General features: G+C 49.4%; 2 protein-coding genes and 2 pseudogenes across 2 annotated transcripts; 3 read left to right on the plus strand and 1 right to left on the minus strand.

Moving 5' to 3' along the window:
- The first annotated feature begins 260 nt into the window (after positions 1 to 260).
- On the plus strand, positions 261 to 1,759 carry LOC147992309 (uncharacterized). The gene has a single exon (XM_087540180.1). It carries the CDS (start codon positions 261 to 263, stop codon positions 1,311 to 1,313), a length of 1,053 nt encoding a protein of 350 aa, XP_087396306.1. The 3' UTR covers positions 1,314 to 1,759.
- A 3,929-nt stretch (positions 1,760 to 5,688) lies between these two features.
- Positions 5,689 to 8,564, minus strand: LOC125530701 (putative receptor protein kinase ZmPK1). Its single transcript, XM_048695096.2, has one exon. The coding sequence runs from the start codon at positions 8,441 to 8,443 to the stop codon at positions 6,032 to 6,034; it is 2,412 nt and encodes an 803-aa protein (XP_048551053.2). The 5' UTR covers positions 8,444 to 8,564; the 3' UTR covers positions 5,689 to 6,031.
- Positions 8,565 to 9,512: 948 nt separating this feature from the next.
- Positions 9,513 to 14,009, plus strand: LOC147992310 (uncharacterized; annotated as a pseudogene).
- A 4,128-nt stretch (positions 14,010 to 18,137) lies between these two features.
- Positions 18,138 to 20,911, plus strand: LOC147992311 (protein FAR1-RELATED SEQUENCE 5-like; annotated as a pseudogene).
- The last annotated feature ends 291 nt before the right edge of the window (positions 20,912 to 21,202 follow it).

Here is a 21,202-nt window from a genome sequence, read left to right on the forward strand (position 1 = left end):
TTGAATAGCGCTTTGAGAAGGACCAGCTTGAGGATTATCTTGAATTATATTTGTGCAATCACACAGTAATGGCATTTCTACTGTATATTACAGTTTGCCTATTACTCAGAGACATTTTTTATGTCTCCATAGTGCTCTTCCAAATATATCAAAATTCGATGATATACACATATATGGCTTACAAATTATAAGTGTTCCTCTAGAACATATTTGTTGTTTACCAAAATAAATTTTACTATCAAGTAAAATTAATTAAATGCATGATTATACATGCAAGAAATATGGCTGACATCAATAAGAAAGAATTCCAAGAACTACAAATAGATGGAAGTAACTATCTATCATGGGCCATGGATATGAAAATATTCTTAAGTGGACGTAGCCTCGGTCCTTGCATTGTCGCACCCCTCGAAAATGCTCCAGAAATACCTCAAGTGGTAAAGTATGCAGCATTGCACTACATAAGGCACCATCTCCATGCTGATTTAAAAACTGAATATTTGATGGAGGAGGATCCCTTAGCTTTATGGAACTCCCTCAAGGAGAGATATGACCAACAAAGAGCAGTAATGTTGCCAGAAGCCCAAAGAGAATGGTCTCTTATAAGGTTTCAGGACTTTAAGTCTGTTGCTGCATATAATTCTGCCGTGCATAAAATTAACTTCAAACTAAGATTTTGCAATCAACAAGTTTCAGATACAGACTTAATAGAGAAAACTTTATGCACTTACCATCCCTCGATGAGGATATTGCAACAGCAGTATCGTCAACAGAAATACACAAAGTATTCTGAGCTCATATACACATTACTTCAGGCCGAGAAGCATGATGAACTTCTCATGAAGAATCACAATGCTCGCCCAACGGGTGCCATGCCTATCCCTGAAGCACATGCTAATGCTCATTCTACTAGTAAATTTGGAAACCGTAAAAGGAACTTCCAGAAATTCAAGGGAAAATGGAAAAAGAACAATGGTCAAAAGACCAACGGTCAAACTAAGGGGAAAGGTCATTTCAAGAAAAATGATCAAAATGACAACTCTCAAACTTGTCAAAGGTGTGGATGCATGAATCATCGTACTAATCAATGCCGAATTCCCAAGCACCTTGTGGATCTATACATGAAGTATGGAGGAAAAGGCAAACAAGTTCATGGAAATAAAGCTGAAGCTCACTTCAACGCCATTCAAGATAACCCTCAAGCTGGTCCTTCTCAAAGCACTATTCAAGTATACAAGCCAAAGGAAGATCTCATCCTCGATGAAGACATGCTTGTGGATTACACCCGAGATGTTTTTGGAGACCTCAGTTAATCTCCATAAACAAATTGATGTCACTTAGCTATTTAAATACTACAAGACGTTATATATTATATAACAATAAGTAGAATAAAGTCTTTCAGACTATGTATATTGCATTATGTGAATCAGACATAATATTGTAATGAATTTATATTTAAGATTGTAATATAAATATTATGTATGTAATTTAATGAATATATGAATAAAAATAAATTTATTCTAAAATATTCCTTTTCTATCTATAGAATTTTAACGGGAACAATCCGATGGAAGAAGAGTTATGTTTAGTGGATAGTGCTACCACTAACACAATTCTAAGGGAAGCAAAATATTTCCAAACTCTTACTAAGAGAAAGGAAAATGTTATGACCATAACAGGAAGTAACAAAGCAATTATTGGTTCAGGAAGAGCCACATTCACACTCCCTATGGGTACTACTATCGTAATTCAGAATGCACTCTTGTATCCTGAATCTCCACGTACTCTTATAAGTTTCAAAGATATCCGATCTAACAATTTCCATCTAAAAACAATAGAGGTGGATAACAAAGAATATTTGCTTTTAACAAAAAGCAACGGATATGAGGAACAAACTCTTGAAAAATTCCCTTCATTTTCATCCGGATTATACTTTACATACATAAAACCCGTACCTTATGTTGCGTACAAAATAATTTTTCAAAATCTTGATAAATTCAAGACTTGGCATGATCGCCTTGGTCATCCTGGAATAGGTATGATGAGAAAAATTATAAGTAATTCTGTTGGTCATAATTTACCAATTAAAAGATTTCCCAAATCATCAGATTTTGTATGCACTGCCTGTGCTACCGGGAAATTAATTATTAAGCCATCTTATCATAAAGTTAAAAATGAGTCGCTTAATTTTCTTGAAAGAATTCAAGGAGATATATGTGGTCCAATTCAACCTCTATCCGGACCATTTAGGTACTTCATGGTGCTCATCGATGCATCTACTAGATGGTCACATGTGTGTCTATTATCCACACGTAACCATGCCTTTGCCAAATTAATTGCTCAAATTATCAAATTGAGAGCAAATCATCCCGAACAAAGGATAAAAACAATAAGAATGGACAATGCTACTGAATTTAGTTCACGCGCATTTAATGATTATTGTATGGCTTTAGGAATCCATCTTGAATATTCAGTACCCTATGTGCATACTCAAAATGGAATGGCTGAATCTTTAATCAAAAGAGTAAAATTAATTGCTAGACCACTATTACAGAATTGCAATTTACCAACCTCTTGTTGGGGACATGCGGTTTCACACGCCGCAGATCTGATGCAAGTCAGACCAACTGCATATCATGAAACTTCCCCATTTCAAATAGTACGTGGCAATCAGCCAAGTATTTCCCATCTGCGAAAATTCGGTTGCGCTGTATATGTACCGATATCACCACCACAGCGTACCTCTATGGGACCCCATAGAAAATTAGGAATCTATGTGGGATATAATTCTCCGTCAATTATAAAATATTTAGAACCCCTAACAGGGGACCTGTTCACAGCCCGGTACGCTGACTCAATTTTTGATGAGGACCATTTCCCGGCATTAGGGGGAGAAACAAACCACAAAAAATGCCAGGAAATAGATTGGAATGTAACAGGCATTCAGTCCTTAGATCCACGTACTAAAGAATCTTAATCTGAAGTTCAGAAAATTATAGATTTGCAACACTTTGCAAATAACCTGCCAGACGCATTTACTGATCACAAAGGTGTCACTAAATCTTATATCCCCGCAGTTAATGCACCAGAAAGAGTAGAGGTACCAAATAAAACTACTCAACTCCCAATTACAAATAAAAGGGGGAGAAATCTAGTCACAGCGGAAAAGGCTTCTCTAAAGCCTCCGCGAAAACAAAGAAAATCAAAATCTATGACAGTAAATGCAAATCAACCTCAAGTTGACGGACACCAAATTGATGTTCATCATCAAGAACCCAACATAAATGTGCACACAAATTATAATGTTGGGATATCGAAACAATCAGCCTCCGTTTCTATGGGAATTCATACGGAGCCTGAAGAAATTAATGAAATATCCATAAATTATATTGATTTAGGAGAAACATACAATAAAAGCACTATAGTTGTCGACACAGATTTCTCCTCGAAAATTGCTGAAACCCTTCAACTGGATCCAGAGCCAAAATCTATGAAAGAGTGCCTCAAGCGCTCGGATTGGCCTAAATGGAAGGAAGCAATTGAGGCAGAATTACACTCGCTTAACAAAAGAGAGGTATTTTCTAAAATAATGCCTACTCCTCATAAAGTCTTCCCTGTGGGAGCTAAATGGGTTTTTGTTCGAAAAAGGAACGAAAACAATGGGGTGGTGAGATATAAAGCGAGACTAGTAGCTCAAGGGTTTACGCAGAGACCCGGTATCGACTACGACGATACATATTCTCCTGTAATGAATGGAATTACATTTCGATACTTAATATCTCTGGCAGTACAAATGAATCTACCTATGCAGTTAATGGATGTAGTGACTGCTTATCTATATGGGTCACTCGATGCGGAAATTTATATGAAAGTTCCTGATGGACTTAAAATTCCGAATCCAAATATAAATCGCAACATGTATTGTGTAAAACTACAAAAGTCACTCTATGGCTTGAAGCAGTCGGGTAAAATGTGGTATAACCGACTCAGTGAGTTCCTTCTCAGTAAAGGATACTCGAATAATAATGATTGCCCATGCGTATTTATAAAGAAATCCTCAAAGGGATTTTGCATCATCTCAGTATATGTTGATGACCTCAACATCATTGGCAACGCATCAGATATAACTGTAGCACGCAATCATTTAATGACAGAGTTTGAGATGAAAGATTTGGGAAGAACCAAATTCTGCTTAGGTATACAGCTTGAGCATTTTCCCTCAGGAATACTCGTTTATCAACCCGCTTATATTCAGAAAATTTTGAAAAAATTCAACATGGATAAATTATATCCATCCAAAACACCTATGGTCGTCAGATCCCTTGATATGAACAAGGATCCTTTTAGACCAAGGGATGATAACGAGGAGGTACTGGGACCTGAGTTTCCATACCTCAGTGCCATAGGAGCACTAATGTACCTTGTAAATTGTACTAGACCAGACATTGCCTTTGCGGTAAATTTACTGGCTCGACATAGTGCAGCTCCAACAAAACGCCATTGGACAGGAGTAAAGAATATCTTCAGATATTTACAAGGTACTAAAGATCTTGGTTTATTCTATCGGAAAAATCAAGACATGACCCTGATTGGTTATTGTGACGCTGGATATCTTTCTGATCCCCATAATGCCAGGTCACAAACAGGGTTTGTATTTTTATATGGTGGAACTGCTATTTCATGGAATTCAACAAAACAGACTTTAGTAGCTACCTCCACTAATCACTCTGAAATAATTGCATTATTCGAAGCCTCACGAGAATGTGTATGGCTCCGCAGAGTAATAAATCATATTCAGACATCATGCGGTATTGGTTCATTACAATCACCAACCATTATCTATGAAGATAATGCTGCATGTGTTGCTCAAATGCATATGGGATATATTAAAAGTAATATCACAAAACATATCTCTCCAAAACTATTTTTTCCTCATGAATTACAGAAAGATGGGGAGATTGATATTTTGCAAATAAAATCTTGTGACAATCTTGCAGATTTATTCACTAAGTCTTTACCAGGAGCAGCATTTCAAAAATGCATTCATAGCATTGGTATGAGACGACTACGAAATTTGCAAAGTTCAGGGGGAGAAAACTCCTAGAATTAAAAGTTATTTATTATTATCCTCTGATAATAAATAAACCGTACTCTTTCCTTATGAGTTTTCCAACGGATTTCTCATAAAGATTCTTGCAAAACATATATATATCAAATTCCAATTATTTATATATTTTCACAGGCTTCTTGCAAAACATAGACAATACAAGATCAAAGATTCTTGAAGCTCCAAGACCAAGACAATCCAGAAAATGCAAGATATTTCAGAAGATTACAAACAACGTTGTCCAAGGGGGAGTGTTAGGAATAAATTAGTATTAGTTTAGGCTAATCAGGCAGCCAATTATTCCTTAGAATATTTCGTATGGCAGTTAAGATACTGCGTTGGCCAGACGCTGTTCCTAGCGAACCGTCGCCGCGTCTTTCCAAAACGACGCGAACTTTGTAACGGGCATGTAATCACGACTGCTCAGGACATATAAGTACCTGCAGTAACTATCAATGAAATCAATCTGTTCACTTCAATCTTTCTGTTTCTCTTCAAAAACAAATGCTCGCATGACACGGACGGGCAACATTTGTGCGTCCTAGTCAAATTAAATACTACTCCGTACCGTACCATTGGTCTCTGCTTCGCGAAAAATAACTAAAGTAAACAAGTGGTGCTATAGGTAGGTGCAAACGATACATCAATTGTAGTCAAGTAGTGCACGGCTAACTAGCTGAAATCTTTCCTTTCCACATCACTCATGTGGACGGCCATATTCACCATCTCACTAGTACTTCCTTCGTTCCGAATTACTTGTCTTGAATTTGTCCTGATACGGATGTATTTAGACCCATTTTAATGCTAAATATCTCCATATCTAGACAAATCTAAGACAAATAATTCGAAACGGAGCGAGTACTTTTTATGTTCAGCATTCATTCAAATAAACGAATTAATAAATAGTATGGCAAGGAATCCAAGTCACAGCAAGTACGCAGGGTGTTCGTCCTCATCATCGCACGCTATGAGGGCCTTGAAGATGTCATCCATGGCCGGCCTGCTGCCCCTCTCCTCCATGATGCACGATAAAGAGATCTTGAGCATTTCCATGGCCTGTCGAGGGTTGAACTGCCCGTTCAGCCTGCTATCCACCAATGACATGACGTCTCCGCTCACCACCACCTGCTTCAGCGCCTGCACGATCTGGCTCATCTGTAGCCGCTCCTTGCCGTCCACAGTCCTCTGTTCTGTTATCCTGCTTCCCATCAGGATCTCTAGAAGCACAACACCATAGCTGTACACGTCGACCTTGGCGTCGATCGGCAGGCCCAACACCCACTCGGGTGCCATGTACCCTGTCGTCCCCCTCATCTGGGAGAGCTGCATGCCGTCGGCGATGGCTTTCCTCCCGGAAAGCTTGGACAACCCGAAGTCGGCGATCTTTGGGTCGAGGTCTCGAGTGAGCAGGATGTTCTCCGGCTTGACGTCGCAGTGGATGACCCACTCGAGGCACTCGTGGTGGAGGTAGGCTAGGCCTCTCGCCGTGCCCAAAGCGATCTTGAACCGCTCTCTCCATGCTAGCGCCTTGCCGATGTCCTCACCGAACAGGTGCCTGTCCAGCGACCCGTTCTCCACGTACTCGTACACCAGCAGCTTGTGCTTGCCCTCGGAGCAGAACCCCCAGATCCTCACCAGGTTGATATGGTTGATCCTCCCAAACACCGTCATCTCCGCCCAAAACTCCTCCTCACCCTGCATCACGTTTGTCAGCTCCTTCACCGCCACCACAGTGGTCTTGTCAAGCACGCCGCGGTACACCACGCCGGAGCCGCCGCGGCCGAGCACCTCGTTGAAGTCCCCAGTGACTTTCTTGAGCTCTCGATACGTGAACCTCCTAAACTGGGTCCCCATGACGAGCCGGTAGCCCGCCTCCATCGAGCTGGGCATGCTCTCCTGGCCAGACATGAACCACCATGCCGTGGCGGCGAAGAGTAGCTCGAGAAATCCCAGCACCGCGGCGAACCAGAAGAGGTAGGACAAGTTGGGGCCGCTTCTTAGTGCCCCATACGTGTCGACGTATGTTGGAGGGTCGATGGCCGAATCAGAGCCATTAAGACTGCAGTCGAGGGCCATGGACGGCGGCGGTGCCGAGGCGTCGAGGTCGCTAGGCACCTTGAGATATATGTTTCCCGGGGCGGTGGGTGACGTGTAACCGTTGAAGAGGACACCTTTGGGGTAGCACTGGCCCGTGCCATCCTTCTTGTAGGCGAAGGCGGCGCAGGAGCACATGCTCAAGCAGATGCTCTTGCAGTGTTCGAACGTGACGGAGTTGTTGTACCCGACGTCGTAGCCGTAGAAGTCGGTGGAGGCCACCTTGACGAACGTGAACCGAGTTTCCGACGTGCTGCAGTTGGTGGTGGGGAGACTGAAGGTCGGCTTGCAGCCCTTCCTCCAGTCCTGGCGGTCCACCATCTCGTACCCCGGCACGCAGGAGCACCGGAGGGACGGCTGGTACTCGCAGACGGCGTTCTTGCCGCACAGCCCGTGGACGGAGCACGGCTGCTTCACGGCAGCCCAGGTGACCGCCCATCCTCCGGCGGCGTCCAGGCTGTACATCCTCACGCTTCCGTCCTGCTCGATGGTTAGCCGCCTCTTGATGCCGGCGGCGCCCAGGTCGGAGGCCTCGACCCGGAGGTTGTCGCTGGAGAGGAACAGGCCGGTGTCGTCGAGGACGGCGATGCGTGAGCTGTTGTAGTTGGTCCGGCCGCTCCCGAACACGCCTATATCCCGGTCAGGCCAGTAGATGCTGGCGATCTGCGGGCCGTCATACAAGAGACGCAGCACGTTGTCGTTGTCGTAGTAGAGGGAGTAGTAGCCGGCGACGAGCCTCGCGTCCTTGGTCAGCGCCTGCGACGGGAGCAGGGTGTCCGTGGGCCAGTCGAAGCTCTGCCACACGGCACGGCCGGAGGAGGGGTCGGCGAGGAGGAGATTGCCGGTGTCGAGGAGGGAGACGGTGAAGTGCTTGTTGCCGCCGTTCTTGCTGTCCCACACGGTCGTCCCGTTGGCGTCGGCGAGGGCCAGCTTGCCGTCGTCGCCGAAGGATGCACGGGAAACCCGGCCGTTCACGGGGGCGCCGGGGTTGGCCGTCCAGACGGCGGTCCTGTCCTTGGCGGCGGTGAACCAGACGGAGAAATAGAAGGCGTTGTCGACGTCGGCGGCTGGGAGGAAGCCGCAGGAGAAGGTGGCGTCCGGCGACACCAGGAAGGGCCGCTCGTGGTCCTCCACGGACAGGGATGACCCGGCGCCCAGCGTGTGTCCTACTCCCGCCGATGCTGCTGCACAGGAGCGCAGCAGCGGACCAAGAAGAAGAAGAAGACTAACGAATGTGGCCATGATGCATGAAGTGGATGCTCTGATGGGTGCGAGGTATTTTAGCTGGTCGGCATTGGAAGCAATCGCCAGTCAAGCATGCATTCATACTACCTGTATGTAGTTCCACTACTCCTATTTATATTTTTTATATTTGTTTTACGTGAGGCCACTTGTGTTCCTTAAACTAACTCTATGTGTGTATACGCTAGCGGAGCGGAGCGGAGACTAGACTGCTGCTACGTTCGTTTCATACTCCTACTGTGTAATGGATCATACCATGGCAGCTTGTACGACAGAGCTTGCATTGGCTATACAGTGCAAGTTGAGCCTGCCCCGGTGCAAGTTGAGCCTGCAGAGCCCCGATGCACACGTCTCTTCTTGCTTTAATTCAATTATTAATATCAGCCACTTGGGCTGGGAATCATCTCATCACCTTCTTACGAGCTTTGCTACACCTACTTGTATAGTTTACATAATCATTGCTGTAAGATGAAAATAGAGTGCAAACTTTCCGTTTTTCCAGAAGAAAAATGAAAATGGTTACAAAACGAAAAGGAAAACGAAATTATTTTATGCGGAAACGAAAATAGATACAGAATGGGTTTTCCGGCGGAATAGACATGAAACTCAAACTTTCCGTTTTCGTGAATATGGAATTTTCATTTTTACTATGGTAAATGTTTGGCAACAGCGCGCCGGTCGCGTCCACGCGCGCTCCGCCCCAGCCTTTCACCAAGCGACACATAGGATGCGGGCCATCCAAATCACTGCTTTTCTTCAACCTCCCGCGGATCCCACCCCATCCCCGTCTCCCAGCTCCGCGTGTTCGACTGCACGCACTCTCCAGTCATCAGGTGGCTGAACCACCTTACCGGGTCTGCTGCTGGGCTAAACGGCCAGCCCCTCTCTCTCGCTCAACGTGCGCCTGCACGTCCTGCATGCTAGGCATGCCGATCCAACCTCTCACCCCACCTCTCTGTACTCTACTGATGTACCCTATATAAGCCCATCGAGGCCTTGTAATACAATGTGTGAGAGTAATACAATCCAACTTGGTATCAGATGCATCTTCCGATCCACCTCTCTCGCTTCCGCCATGAACCGCCTTCTCCGTCGCTCTCGCTCCGCCGACTTCGACTCACCGGCGGCACCTACGCGCCCCTTCGCCGCGGTTCCCCTGACCACCGCGTCCCCCGCGGCCGTCCACGCTCCCGCCGCGGCTGCCCCTGCTTCGATCGCGGCCGTCCCCAACCCCGTCGCGGTCCCCGCGGCCCGTCCAGCCCGGCTCGCGCCGGACGTCGTCCGCGGCAAGGAACCCGTCCCTGAGGCCGCTCCCTCTTCCTCGACCACTGCGGCCCCGGCGCCACCCACGGCCTCTCCCGTGGGCTCTCTTCGACTCGCGGGCAGCGTCCCCGTCTCCCATGGCGCCATGATCCCGCGCCGCTCCACGCCCGACGCCGGCTCTTCCTTCGCTCCCGCCGGCCTGCCGTCTTCGATCGCGCATCACTTCCAGTCCAAACTGGACTTAGAGTCCGGTAACTACACAAAGTGACATCATCTCTTTTATGTCATCTGTTGTAAACACAACGTGCAGCATCATCTCGACAAGGCCGCCGTCCCGCTGCATGAGAGCGCCGTCTGGCGCAATGATGACCTAACCATAGTCCTGTGGTTCTATGGGGTCGTCGCCGATGAGCTGATGGACGTCGCCGCTTCCCCGGCGAGCACCGCCTTCGACATCTGGTCCCAGCTGCACCTGATCTTCCGCGACAACCAAGCAGGTCGCGTCGTGATCCTCAACGCCGGGTTCCGCAACTTGGTGCATGGGGATCTCTCCGTCGTCGAGTATTGTCGACGCCTCCGGAGCCTCGCCACCGAGCTCTCCGAGGTCGGCGAGCGCGTCACCGACCAGACCCTGACCCTGCAGCTGATCCGTGGGCTGAACCGCAAGTTCCACGTCATGGCGACTCTCCTTCCGGTGCAGTCGCCCTTCCCCACGTTCGCGCAGGCGCGCTCGCGTCTCCTCATGGAATAAATCTCGGCCAACGAACGCGCTCGCCTCGAGGGGCGCCCCGAGGTCACCGCCACGGCGCTCACCATCGGCACCGCCGGCGCCGGCTCCCCCGCCGATCGCCCCGGACCTGGCTCCTCCATCGACCGGGCTTCGCACGACAAGGGCAAGGGCGTGGCGTCCTCCGGCACCGACACCAACGCGCGCGGGCGTGGGCGCGGCCGCGGCCGCGGTCGTGGACACGGCTCCCCTACCGCGGGCAGCTCCTCGACTGGGCGCGGTGCCGTCCCTCCCGCTGCTGGCTCACCGCTCTCTGGGTTCTTCGCCCCCTACGGCACGCTCCTGCCCGGGCCGTCTCCGCCTCGTCCCGCCTGGGCGGCGCCCAATGCCACGGGGGTGCTGGGGCCACGCCCTCCGCCTCCTCATCAGGCGTACCCGATGGCTACCGCACCGGCGGCCGGCGGCCCCACACGGGAGCAGTACCACCAGCTCTACGCCGCGCTTCAAAACCTGTCCATGCAGCACCATGGCGGCGGCCAGGAGTGGTTCTTGGACACCAGGGCTTCTTCCCACGTGACTGGTATGACGTCCACTCTCTCCCAGTTTTCTTCCCCATCGTTGCATCATTCTTCTGTAATAGTTGTTGGTGACGGATCACGTTTACCTATTACTGTTGTTGGTTCCACCTCCGTTTCATATTTCTCACTTAACGACGTCTTAGTATCACCTACTATCATCAAAAATCTAATTTCCGTACGTCGTTTCACCATTGATAACCATTGCAGTATAGAATTTGACCCGTTCGGTTTTTCCGTGAAGGACTTAGCCACCCGCAAGATCATCCTGAGATCCAATAGTCACGGGGACTTGTATCCTTTCTTCACCAACACCGGCGTCCAAGCTCTCCTCACCGTCGTTGGCGGCGACGTGTGGCACCAGCGATTGGGGCATCCTAGCAATAAGACTGTTTCCATTTTATCTCGCACTTTCCTTCCAACATGTAATAATGGTGTGTCTAAGACTTCTGTTTGTACGGCATGCCAATTAGGCAAGCAGCTCCGGCTGCCTTTTCCCAATTCTACTTCTGCTACTAGTGCGCCATTCCAACTCATCCACTGCGATTTGTGGACTTCCCCCACTTGTAGTTTTTCTGGTTTTCAATATTATTTAGTGATTCTTGACGACTACTCTCACTACTCTTGGACTTTCCCTTTGCGCCACAAGTCCGACACCATTGACGTTATTCACCAATTTCACGCTTACGTACTTACTCAGTTCCACGTTGCCATCCAGAGTATGCAGTGTGATAACGGAGGAGAATTCCTCACCACCTCTCTTCGCGACCTTTTCTCTCTGTATGGCGCCTCTCTTCGCCTCTCCTGCCCCCACACCTCGCCCCAAAACGGTAAGGCCGAGCGCCTTATCCGCACTACAAACGACATCCTACGAGTGCTCCTCATCCATGCCAACCTCCCGCTGCCATTCTGGGTCGAAGCTCTTCACACCGCCACATATATACTCAACCGCCGCCCATGCTCATCCATCGCCTCTGAGACACCTTTTTTTCGCCTTCTAGGTAAACACCCCACTTATGACCATATGCGCGTGTTCGGCTGCCTCTGCTTTCCAAACACCATCGCCACCAGCCCGCACAAACTCTCCCCATGCTCCACTCGCTGCGTCTTCCTCGGCTACCCCTTAGAGCACAAGGGCTATCGGTGCTTAGACCTCACTACCCGCAAGGTTATCATCTCTCGTCACGTCACATTCGACGAAACAGTTTTTCCCTACTCATCCGGCGACACGCCACCACCACGCACTCGTACGACCACAGAAAATCCGGGCCTCGGGATCCCCCCCGAACTCTGCGCACCTACCTCGCCAGGGCCCCGCCTCGGTCTCTCCGCCCCCCGCCATGCAGCACCCACCGCCCACTCCACGCGCGATCCCAACAACCAATCCCCACTCGCCCGACGCAACCAGCCAATCCACGCGCCCTCCTGGATCCCCCGTGTCCCCCACTCCCACCCAATCCGCGCGCGCTCAGCTGCTCGCCAGCCGCGACCCCACCACACCCATCCCCCGCTCGTGACTCTGCATGCACGCCCGTGCCCTGCGCCTCCCCCACATCCCTCGGGATCACCCCGCCATGCAGCCCCCATGCACGGCGCCCCCTGCTACGTCCGCCCTTCCTCCTCGGGCCATCGCCGTAGTACCCCCTGCCAACCTCCACGGCATGCGTACCCGTGCCAAATCCGGCTTCGCCCAACCCAAAGCTCTCACCACTTCCTCTCTAGCTTCTGTGTCCTCCGCTATCAGCCCCATCCCTTCCTCTTAGCGTGTTGCCCTCAAAGATCCCAACTGGGCCAACGCTATGCGAGAAGAATATGATGCACTGATGCGGAATAACACTTGGAGTTTAGTGTCACATCCTGCAGGTACCAACGTCGTCACAGGGAAGTGGATATTCCAGCACAAGTACAACTCCGACGGCTCCCTCGCTCGCTACAAAGCGCGGTGGGTCTTGCGCGGCTTCACACAACAGGCCGGCGTTGACTACGATGAGACGTTCAGCCCTGTCGTCAAGCCGGCGACCATCCGCACCATGCTCAGTCTTGCGGCGGGGCGCGGGTGGCCTATTCATCAACTCGACGTCAAGAACGCCTTTCTTCATGGCCACCTCGCCGAGACCGTCTACAGCGCTCAACCTTCCGGCTTCATCGACTCTTCCTCGCCCTCGCACGTGTGCCGGCTGAACCGCTCTCTCTACGGCCTCAAGCAGGCACCGCGGGCGTGGTTCACCCGCTTCACCACGCACCTCCGTACCCTCGGCTTCGTCGCGTTGAAGGCGGACTCTTCACTGTTCTCCTTTGCCGTGGTGAGCAGCTCGCCTACCTGCTGTTGTACGTGGACGACATCATCCTCACCGCCAGCTCGGGTGCCGTCCTCCACTCCGTGATTCAGGCGCTCCATCGAGAGTTCACGATGACGGACCTCGGCGCGCTTCATCACTTCCTCAGGATCAACGTCACCACCACGGCTCGCGGTCTCTTCCTCTCCCAGGAACAGTACGCCTTGGAGGTCCTCGATCGCGCCAAGATGCTCAACTGTAAGCCGCTCACCACGCCGGTCGACACACTCGCCAAGCTCTCCACCGATGATGGGCCGCTCTTCCATGACCCATCCCTCTATCGCAGCTTGGCCGGTGCTCTCCAGTACCTGACGTTGACGCATCCGGACCTCTCCTACGCTTTACAACAGTGTTGTCTGTTCATGCATGCACCGCGGGATTGCCACTACCTGCTTGTCAAACGGATTCTCCGGTACGTTCGCGGGACGACACACCTCGGTCTTCAGATCCACCGCGACGCCTCCACCGAGCTCACTGCCTACTCTGACGCGGACTGGGCCGGCTGCCCCGACACACGGAAGTCCACCTCGGGCTTTTGTGTCTTCCTCGGCAGCAACCTCCTCACTTGGTCGTCAAAGCGCCAGAGCACTGTCTCTCGGTCCAGCGCCGAGGCCGAGTACCGCGCGGTTGCCAATGCCGTCGCCGAGGCAGTGTGGCTGCGCTAGCTTCTTGGAGAACTTCACCAACACCCCTCACGAGCTACCGTGGTCTACTGCGACAACGTCAGCGCCGTCTACATGTCCAGCAACCCAGTGCAACACCAACGTACGAAGCACATTGAGATCGATCTCCACTTTGTACGGGAGCGTGTTGCACTGGGCGAGATCCGAGTTCTTCATGTGCCCACAAGCTCCAAGTTCGCGGACATCTTCACGAAAGGGTTGCCGACACGCATCTTCACCGACTTTCGTTCTAGCCTCAACATTGGCGAGCCCCACGTTCAGGCTGCGGGGGGGAGGGGGTGTTCGACTGCACGCACTCTCCAGTCATCAGGTGGCTGAACCACCTTACCGGGTCTGTTGCTGGGCTAAACGGCCAGCCCCTCTCTCTCACTCAACGTGCGCCTGCACGTCCTGCATGCTAGGCATGCCGATCCAACCTCTCACCCCACCTCTCTGTACTCTACTGATGTACCCTATATAAGCCCATCGAGGCCTTGTAATACAATGTGTGAGAGTAATACAATCCAACTCCGCAGATCTTGCCCCATCCTCATCTCCTGCCTTCGTCGTTGCAGCACGCAGTGCCGACGCCGCATCTCCTGCCTCCATCGTTGCAGCGCGTGAGTAGCTTGTTGTCGGCCATGGAAGATCGAATCCCCGCCGGCCATGGATGCAGATCGCACCCCGCCACGCTTGCAGCCCCGCTCGCCATTGGATGCAGCAAGGCCGTTGACCAATCTCATTCCCGTCGATTGCAACTCCCACGTGCCTCGTGCTTCTGCCTCGCCGCCGACGAGCCGGGCAACGATGGGCGACATCGGAGGCTTCTGTAGAACTGTCGCACCCCCTCATGTTTCAACCGTTAAAAAAAAGCTTCATCCCCCTAGATGAAAGGCTTCAACAGGATGTAGAGAAAGCTACAAGCGGTCAGCGCCATCGCCGAAAAGATACAACCGTTGACATGAAATGCTACAACCTTCGATGAAAAAAGCTTTAACCAAAACGACACAAAAAGCCTTGACCAAGCGCTGCTAAAAAGAAAATAGCTACAACTTTTGATAGAAAAGCTTCAACGGTTGTTGGAAAAAGCTCCAACCATTGAGTGAGAAAGTTACAACTAGACACTATGAAAATAAGAAAGCTTCAACCAGCGATGGCTGGAGGTGGAAGAAGATGATAAAACGCTGCAGTTTTGCTACATACTTCAACCGACATAGATTTTGCTACAAAAGGCGTCACGTTTTGCTACAACACATAGCCGGCGTTGCGTTTTGCTACCACTACCATCACTTTTCGCTACAACTGGCATAACATTTTGCGACATCCATCACGGCTAAGCTGCGAGTCTCGACGGCGACGACGACATTTTTGCTGCAAGCGTCGTAGGTTTTTGCTACATCCGGCAACGGGTTTTGTTACATCCGTTCATTATGCAAATGTTGCTACCTGCAACGGCGAGCTACAACAAGCGAAAACAACGACATTTCTTTTTTGCTGCAACCGTGTCTCCATTTTGCTACGACAAATAACGAAAAATGCTACAACGGGCAATTCTATTTGCTGGAACCAGTCAATCACCAGCGAGGCGGAGCTGCATCCATGGCGTGCGCGGGCGGCGAGGGCAGGATCCATCCATGAAGAGCGTGGGCGGCGAAGCTGCATCCATGGCAAGCGCGGGCGGCGGAGCTGCATCCATGGTGAGCGCAGATCTCTGACAAGCACGGACGGCGGAGCTGCATCCATGGCGAGCGCGGATCTCGGGCAAGCACAGACGGCTGGCGAGGGCGCCCATCGGCGGCGTGGAACGCCACAGTGGTGCTTCAAGTTCGGCCGCTTTCTCGCGGGGATATGGCGTGCTTTCGGCGGCGCTTGGGCCGTTGCAATTTTTTTTGGAAAAATGACTCGTGAGGAGGACGAAGCGAGGGACAGATCTAACGGTTATTAATCGCTGCATCGGGTGGCTAGGGCTGGACCGACCCAACTGTTGGGCCGGTGCGCCGGAGCCTAGCGTCGCCCTTTTACTATAGGCTTATATAAATGCTTTGTAGCTCAACGACCAAACAACACATAATGACACAATGAGCAAAAAAGATCATTTAGCCCAACTTCTACTACCATACATACTGAACTAGACCTTATACGCAATTGTCCAGTACTATTATAATACTACGCTAAGTTGCTAATATAATCATATTATTTTGTAAATTCACTACGGGACAAATACCAAATCCCGGCTCTCAGCGTTGGTTTTGGACAAGCCGCTTTACGCTTTATACCCTACCGCTGCGGCCGCCATGGAAGAACGCTGCAGGATGCGACATTAAAAAAGAGGTAAATAACTAAATAAGAGAGCAACCGTGGGGACCTGCAGAGGGGGAGTGGAGGGAACAAAGGCAGAAGCAAACCTAGCTCGACGCCGAGACGGAGGACGGCGGCGGCCGGTGTTGAGGAACATAGGAGCAGTTCGCAGCTCGGGGATGGGGATTGCGTCACCGACCGGAAACCTGGACGAATCAGGATATGGTACTGGATTGAGCCTTCTACCTTACGACCCGACAACGGACGCAAACCGTAGCTCATTCTGCGGAGTAGCGGCCCGACTTTGCTACATCAACGGACTAATATGGGGCTTTACGGGGTTTGGCGCCCACCCCCACCAGTTAGAATCAAGGGGGCCCGGTTAATTAGGAGGGAAGGTTAATTAGCCCAATTAAAAAAGGACAAATCAGCTGATCCGTAACGGCCTGTGAATTTATTCCGTGTGTGTAGCATTTTTTGTAGCAGCCCGCGAAACGGTACGCTCTACGTGTGATGCGTAATTAGCGTAACAATGTGGAGTGCTGGGAGGACCAACTGATCCAGAGCGTCCATGAGCATGATCGGACGGCTGACGAGTCAAAATCCTTGTGGAGGCTCCTAGGTGGCTCAGTTTTACTGTTTTTCAATACCCTACCCTGCTTGTCATCAAGGCCGAGCCGCAAGCCCTTGTCAGTGAAGTATGAATCATTCACTACCGGATACGCCAACGTGGGTTTTCTTAGATCTATATCGCTGGCGGAATTTTAGACCTAGACATCCTACAAACTTATATTGAGCATATTACGCTCGGTGATGACCAATACGCGGTGAATAAGGAGATGGATCCCTTGGGTATATTCTCTGTCAAATCTGCCTACGCCAAGCTGGTTTGTGGGCCCAAAGTTCGGTACGCCAAGGCTTGGGCTACTTGCGTGCCCCTCAAACTGTGTATATTCATTTGGCAAGCGGCCGTGGACCTTCTTCCGAGCCCTGCTACAGTGCTCCCCCTATACTAATTTTAGAGGGGTATTTTTGTCCCCGCGAATTTGTTTTTTTCCTGGCCCGTCGCAGCCCAGATCCAAGCCCTGTCTAGCCCTGTATAACCCAGACCGTATATGTATAGTACCTTGGTCCAAAAAAAACATCACACGACCCCACGTCCACGTAAGACCTGTCGAATCCAATCATTCACGCGAGCAGCTCCATCAATCTCGCGAGCATTGACGCAGCTCCACAAGTCACGTAGTAGATCTCCACCGGCGGCTATATCGTCGCCGGCGATCTCGTCGGACAGCGGGCGTGACAACGTCGTGAATCTCCAACGATCGCGCACAGGTACCGCATCCCGCGTCCCCCCTCTAGTCTCGCTCGCGGCAACATCGAACGAACTGCCGCCGCGCCAGTGGCAGTGGTTAACCTAGCGGAGCGGGTAACCTAGCTACCCGGCGGCGCATGCAATCGTGGATCTTGTTCCGGTAGTGCTGCTCCTCGTGATCTGGGTTCACGTAGCGTCGGTTGCCGTCGGCTGTGCACACCACCAGTATCATTATTTGATGTGGCGGCTAACCTAGGTATCTGGCGGCAGAGGTAATCACAGATCTAGCTAGGTTTTGAGATCGTGCAGTTCCTCGCGATTGAAAGTGATCACGACGGGTGCCGTGGCCATCTTCCTTGATAAGTTTGGCAGATCTGAACGGCCTCGGTTGCGGTTGTTTACATAACATCCGTGATCATGTGCTATGTGTTTTATATTTCATCATTGATAATGTTTGCACATGTGATGATACATAATATTGGTTGTAGGAAATGGCGGACGAGGAGTTAATTGATATCATGGTAGACATGGAGTTTGGAGAACTGATGAAAGACTGGATAGAAGATTGGTCAGATGATGAAAATTCAGATCGTGAAGATCGGTCAGAGAATGGGAACGAATGGGACGATCTTAATGTGAGTGGCATTGTCATGTTGTAATTTTTTGGTGGCATCCGACAACATTAAATCTTTGTGTTGAAAATTTATAGATCGATGAGCTTGATGATGATCAGGAAAACAACTCGGAGCTCTCGAATGAAGATTACATTAGTCAGGTACGTAAGTGAAAAATTTTGTTGGCATGCAAATTGAATTTCTTCTGGAATATTATATGATAAGTAATTATGTATTTGTGTTGTATTTTTCAGTTCATTTCTGAATGTCATAATGCGTACGACTATTACGGTGAATCCGACGCGGAGACAGGCCTTAACGACGAATCATTAGATGCACCTGGTTCCGGGGAGTCCGAGTCGTCGGTCATCATGAGTGAGGTATGTGTGTAATCAATTTTCTATGGAAGTAAGTAATGTTAAACCATAGAAATCTGTTTTCATGGCTGTGGTTTGATTGTGTAGGTGACACAAGATGATGGTGCAAAGAGTGTCCAAGATACTGCCAGTGCAGATGATAAGAGGGATATGTTCATGCAGATAATAGAAATGACCTTTACGTCTCACGATCCTGCGTATGATTTCTACAACCGCTATGCTAGAGATAACGGTTTCAGCATTAGAAAGAATAAGGTCAGGTGTAGCAAAACAGAGTCACGTCATATGCGTTATAGGCGGTTTGTTTGTTCAAGACAAGGGAAACGTGAAAGCAAGTTGCTAACCGAGGAAGGACACAGCCGTAGGCTCAGAGCCGAGACACGCTGCTTTTGCGAAGCGCACCTTACCGTCAAGCTTGACCAAAAGCGTGGGGTTTGGTATGTTGAAAGTTTTGAGGACAAGCATAGCCATATGTTGGCAGGACCGGATGAGGTACCTTTTCTTTGGTCCCACAGAAAAATCAAAGAGTACCAGAAGCATGAGATAATGTCCATGGGAGCTGCAGGGATTAGAATTCACGACATGATGGATTGCTTCATCAGCAAGCATGTATGGTACGGCGGTGTTGGTTTTACCAGGCGTGAAATATACAACCTTTGCGCCAAGGAGAAGAGGAAGCTGCTTTCAAAAGGTGATGCTGCCACAGCCATAGGCATCATGGCCAGTAGGAAACAGAGGGATCCTAGCTTCTTTTTCGAGTACAGGCTAGATAAGGAAGGATATTTGAATAGGATGTTCTGGTGTGACTCCCAGTCTCGTCATGACTATGAGGACTTCGGCGATGTGCTTGTATTTGACAGCACGTACAAGATGAACCGCTATGGTATGCCATTCATACCTTTTGTTGGTCTTAACAATCACTGGAAGACCACTGTTTTTGGTTGTGCCATAGTTTCGGACGAGACCGAGGAGACATACGTGTGGCTTCTGCAGACTTTTTTGAGGTCCATGTGTCAAAAGATGCCTATGAGTGTTAGCACAAACGCCGACGCTGCGATGATCAAGGCAATTCGCGAAGTCTTGCCAGACGTGTGGCACAGTATATGTACGTGGCACATAGAGAAAAATATGAAGATTCACCTCAGTCACAAGTCCTTGAAGGAGTTCCGAACTCTTCTGTACTACAGCACTTCCACGGCAACGTTTGAGGAGAGATGGCACGCATTTTCCAAAAAATGGCAGTCGGAAAAAACAGTAACATGGTTGAGGCGGATGTATAAGAAGAGGAGACTGTGGGCCGCGGCATATGTAACAGAGGGGTTTTGGCTTGGCATGAAAAGCAACCAGCAGAGTGAAAGCCTAAACTCATGCCTTCACCTCCACCTAGACGGTGAAATGACCCTGGTGGATATGATTTTGCACTATGAGAACGCCGTTGTGCGTATCCATGAAAACGAGGTGCGAGATGACTGCACGGCCTCACAGAGTTTACCAGTGCCAGTTACTAGCTCGAGGGAACTTGAGATAGCTGCTTCTCACGTCTTCACTCCAGCAAACTTCTGTATGTTGCAGGATGATCTTAGAAAAATTGATGGCATGGAGATTGTAGAAATTAAGCTGGGAGACGGATCACAGCAGTACATCGTGGCCTGGAAGAATAACCGGAAGCACCGTTTTTGGGTGGAGTATACACCAGTAAATTCTGCAGAAACTATAAGGTGCAGCTGCAGAAGAATGATTCGATAGGGTCTACCTTGCAAGCACATATTCCATGTACTGAAGCACTTGAACATATCTGAAATACCAAAATGTTTAGTTCTTATTCGGTTCATGAAAGAAGCAAGGTTGGGACTGCCCGCGAGGCGCACAAGCGATCTGTTGGGATTTGGTTGGACTGGGGCGGGGGAAAGAATGAAATATAGCCAGGTCAGTGTGTTAGCGTCTAAAGCTATGCATGCGGCATGCAAACACCCTGCTTTGTGGGATCAGTTACAGGAGAGTTTGAAGGCTGTGATAACTAAGAGTCATGAGTATGATCTGCTATTGGAAAATTTGTTGAAGCAAACAAATGACATCAGTAAGTGTGTAGTTGAATATGTGGACCATGGTGAAGGCAACATGATTGAGGTTAAAGATCCTATGAAAGTGTCAAGCAAAGGTGCAACAAAGGCAGATGAGAGCCGCCCTGTCTCGAAAAATGGTAGACCACTCTCTTTTGATAAGTTGAAAACCCGGTGCGGCGCTTGCAAATTGGTAGGACACACTAGACGTAGCAAGAAATGCAAACTAAATCAGAAGTAAGTGTTTGTATGCATTGTGGATTATTAAAGTTTGTATCATTCATTAACTTAGCTTGTCTTCTATCAGGTGCAGAAAAGTGGAGAAGGAACAAGAGTAGAACACTTGCTTCAATTATTTACTGTGTTAATCGGCCGGCTCATACTTTGGCTAAGGTAGCTGTAGGCGCTTGTGTTTCTTTTGTTTGGAGGCTTTGGCCCTCTAATTGTATCCTTAGTGTATTAGCAGACGAGATCCCAGTCTTTGTTCAAATAAAGTAAAATCAAAAAAATGTTTACTATGTAATGACCGGGG

The sequence above is a fragment of the Triticum urartu genome, chromosome 1A (genome assembly GCF_056163025.1).
Source record: "Triticum urartu cultivar PI428250 chromosome 1A, HENAU_Tu73, whole genome shotgun sequence".
NCBI lineage: Eukaryota > Viridiplantae > Streptophyta > Magnoliopsida > Poales > Poaceae > Triticum > Triticum urartu.

What these genes read in the sequence shown, in the direction of transcription:
- LOC147992309 (XM_087540180.1), top strand. Translation starts at nt 261, where the DNA reads ATGATTATACATGCAAGAAATATGGCTGACATCAATAAGAAAGAATTC.
- LOC125530701 (XM_048695096.2), bottom strand. Translation starts at nt 8,443, where the DNA reads ATGGCCACATTCGTTAGTCTTCTTCTTCTTCTTGGTCCGCTGCTGCGC.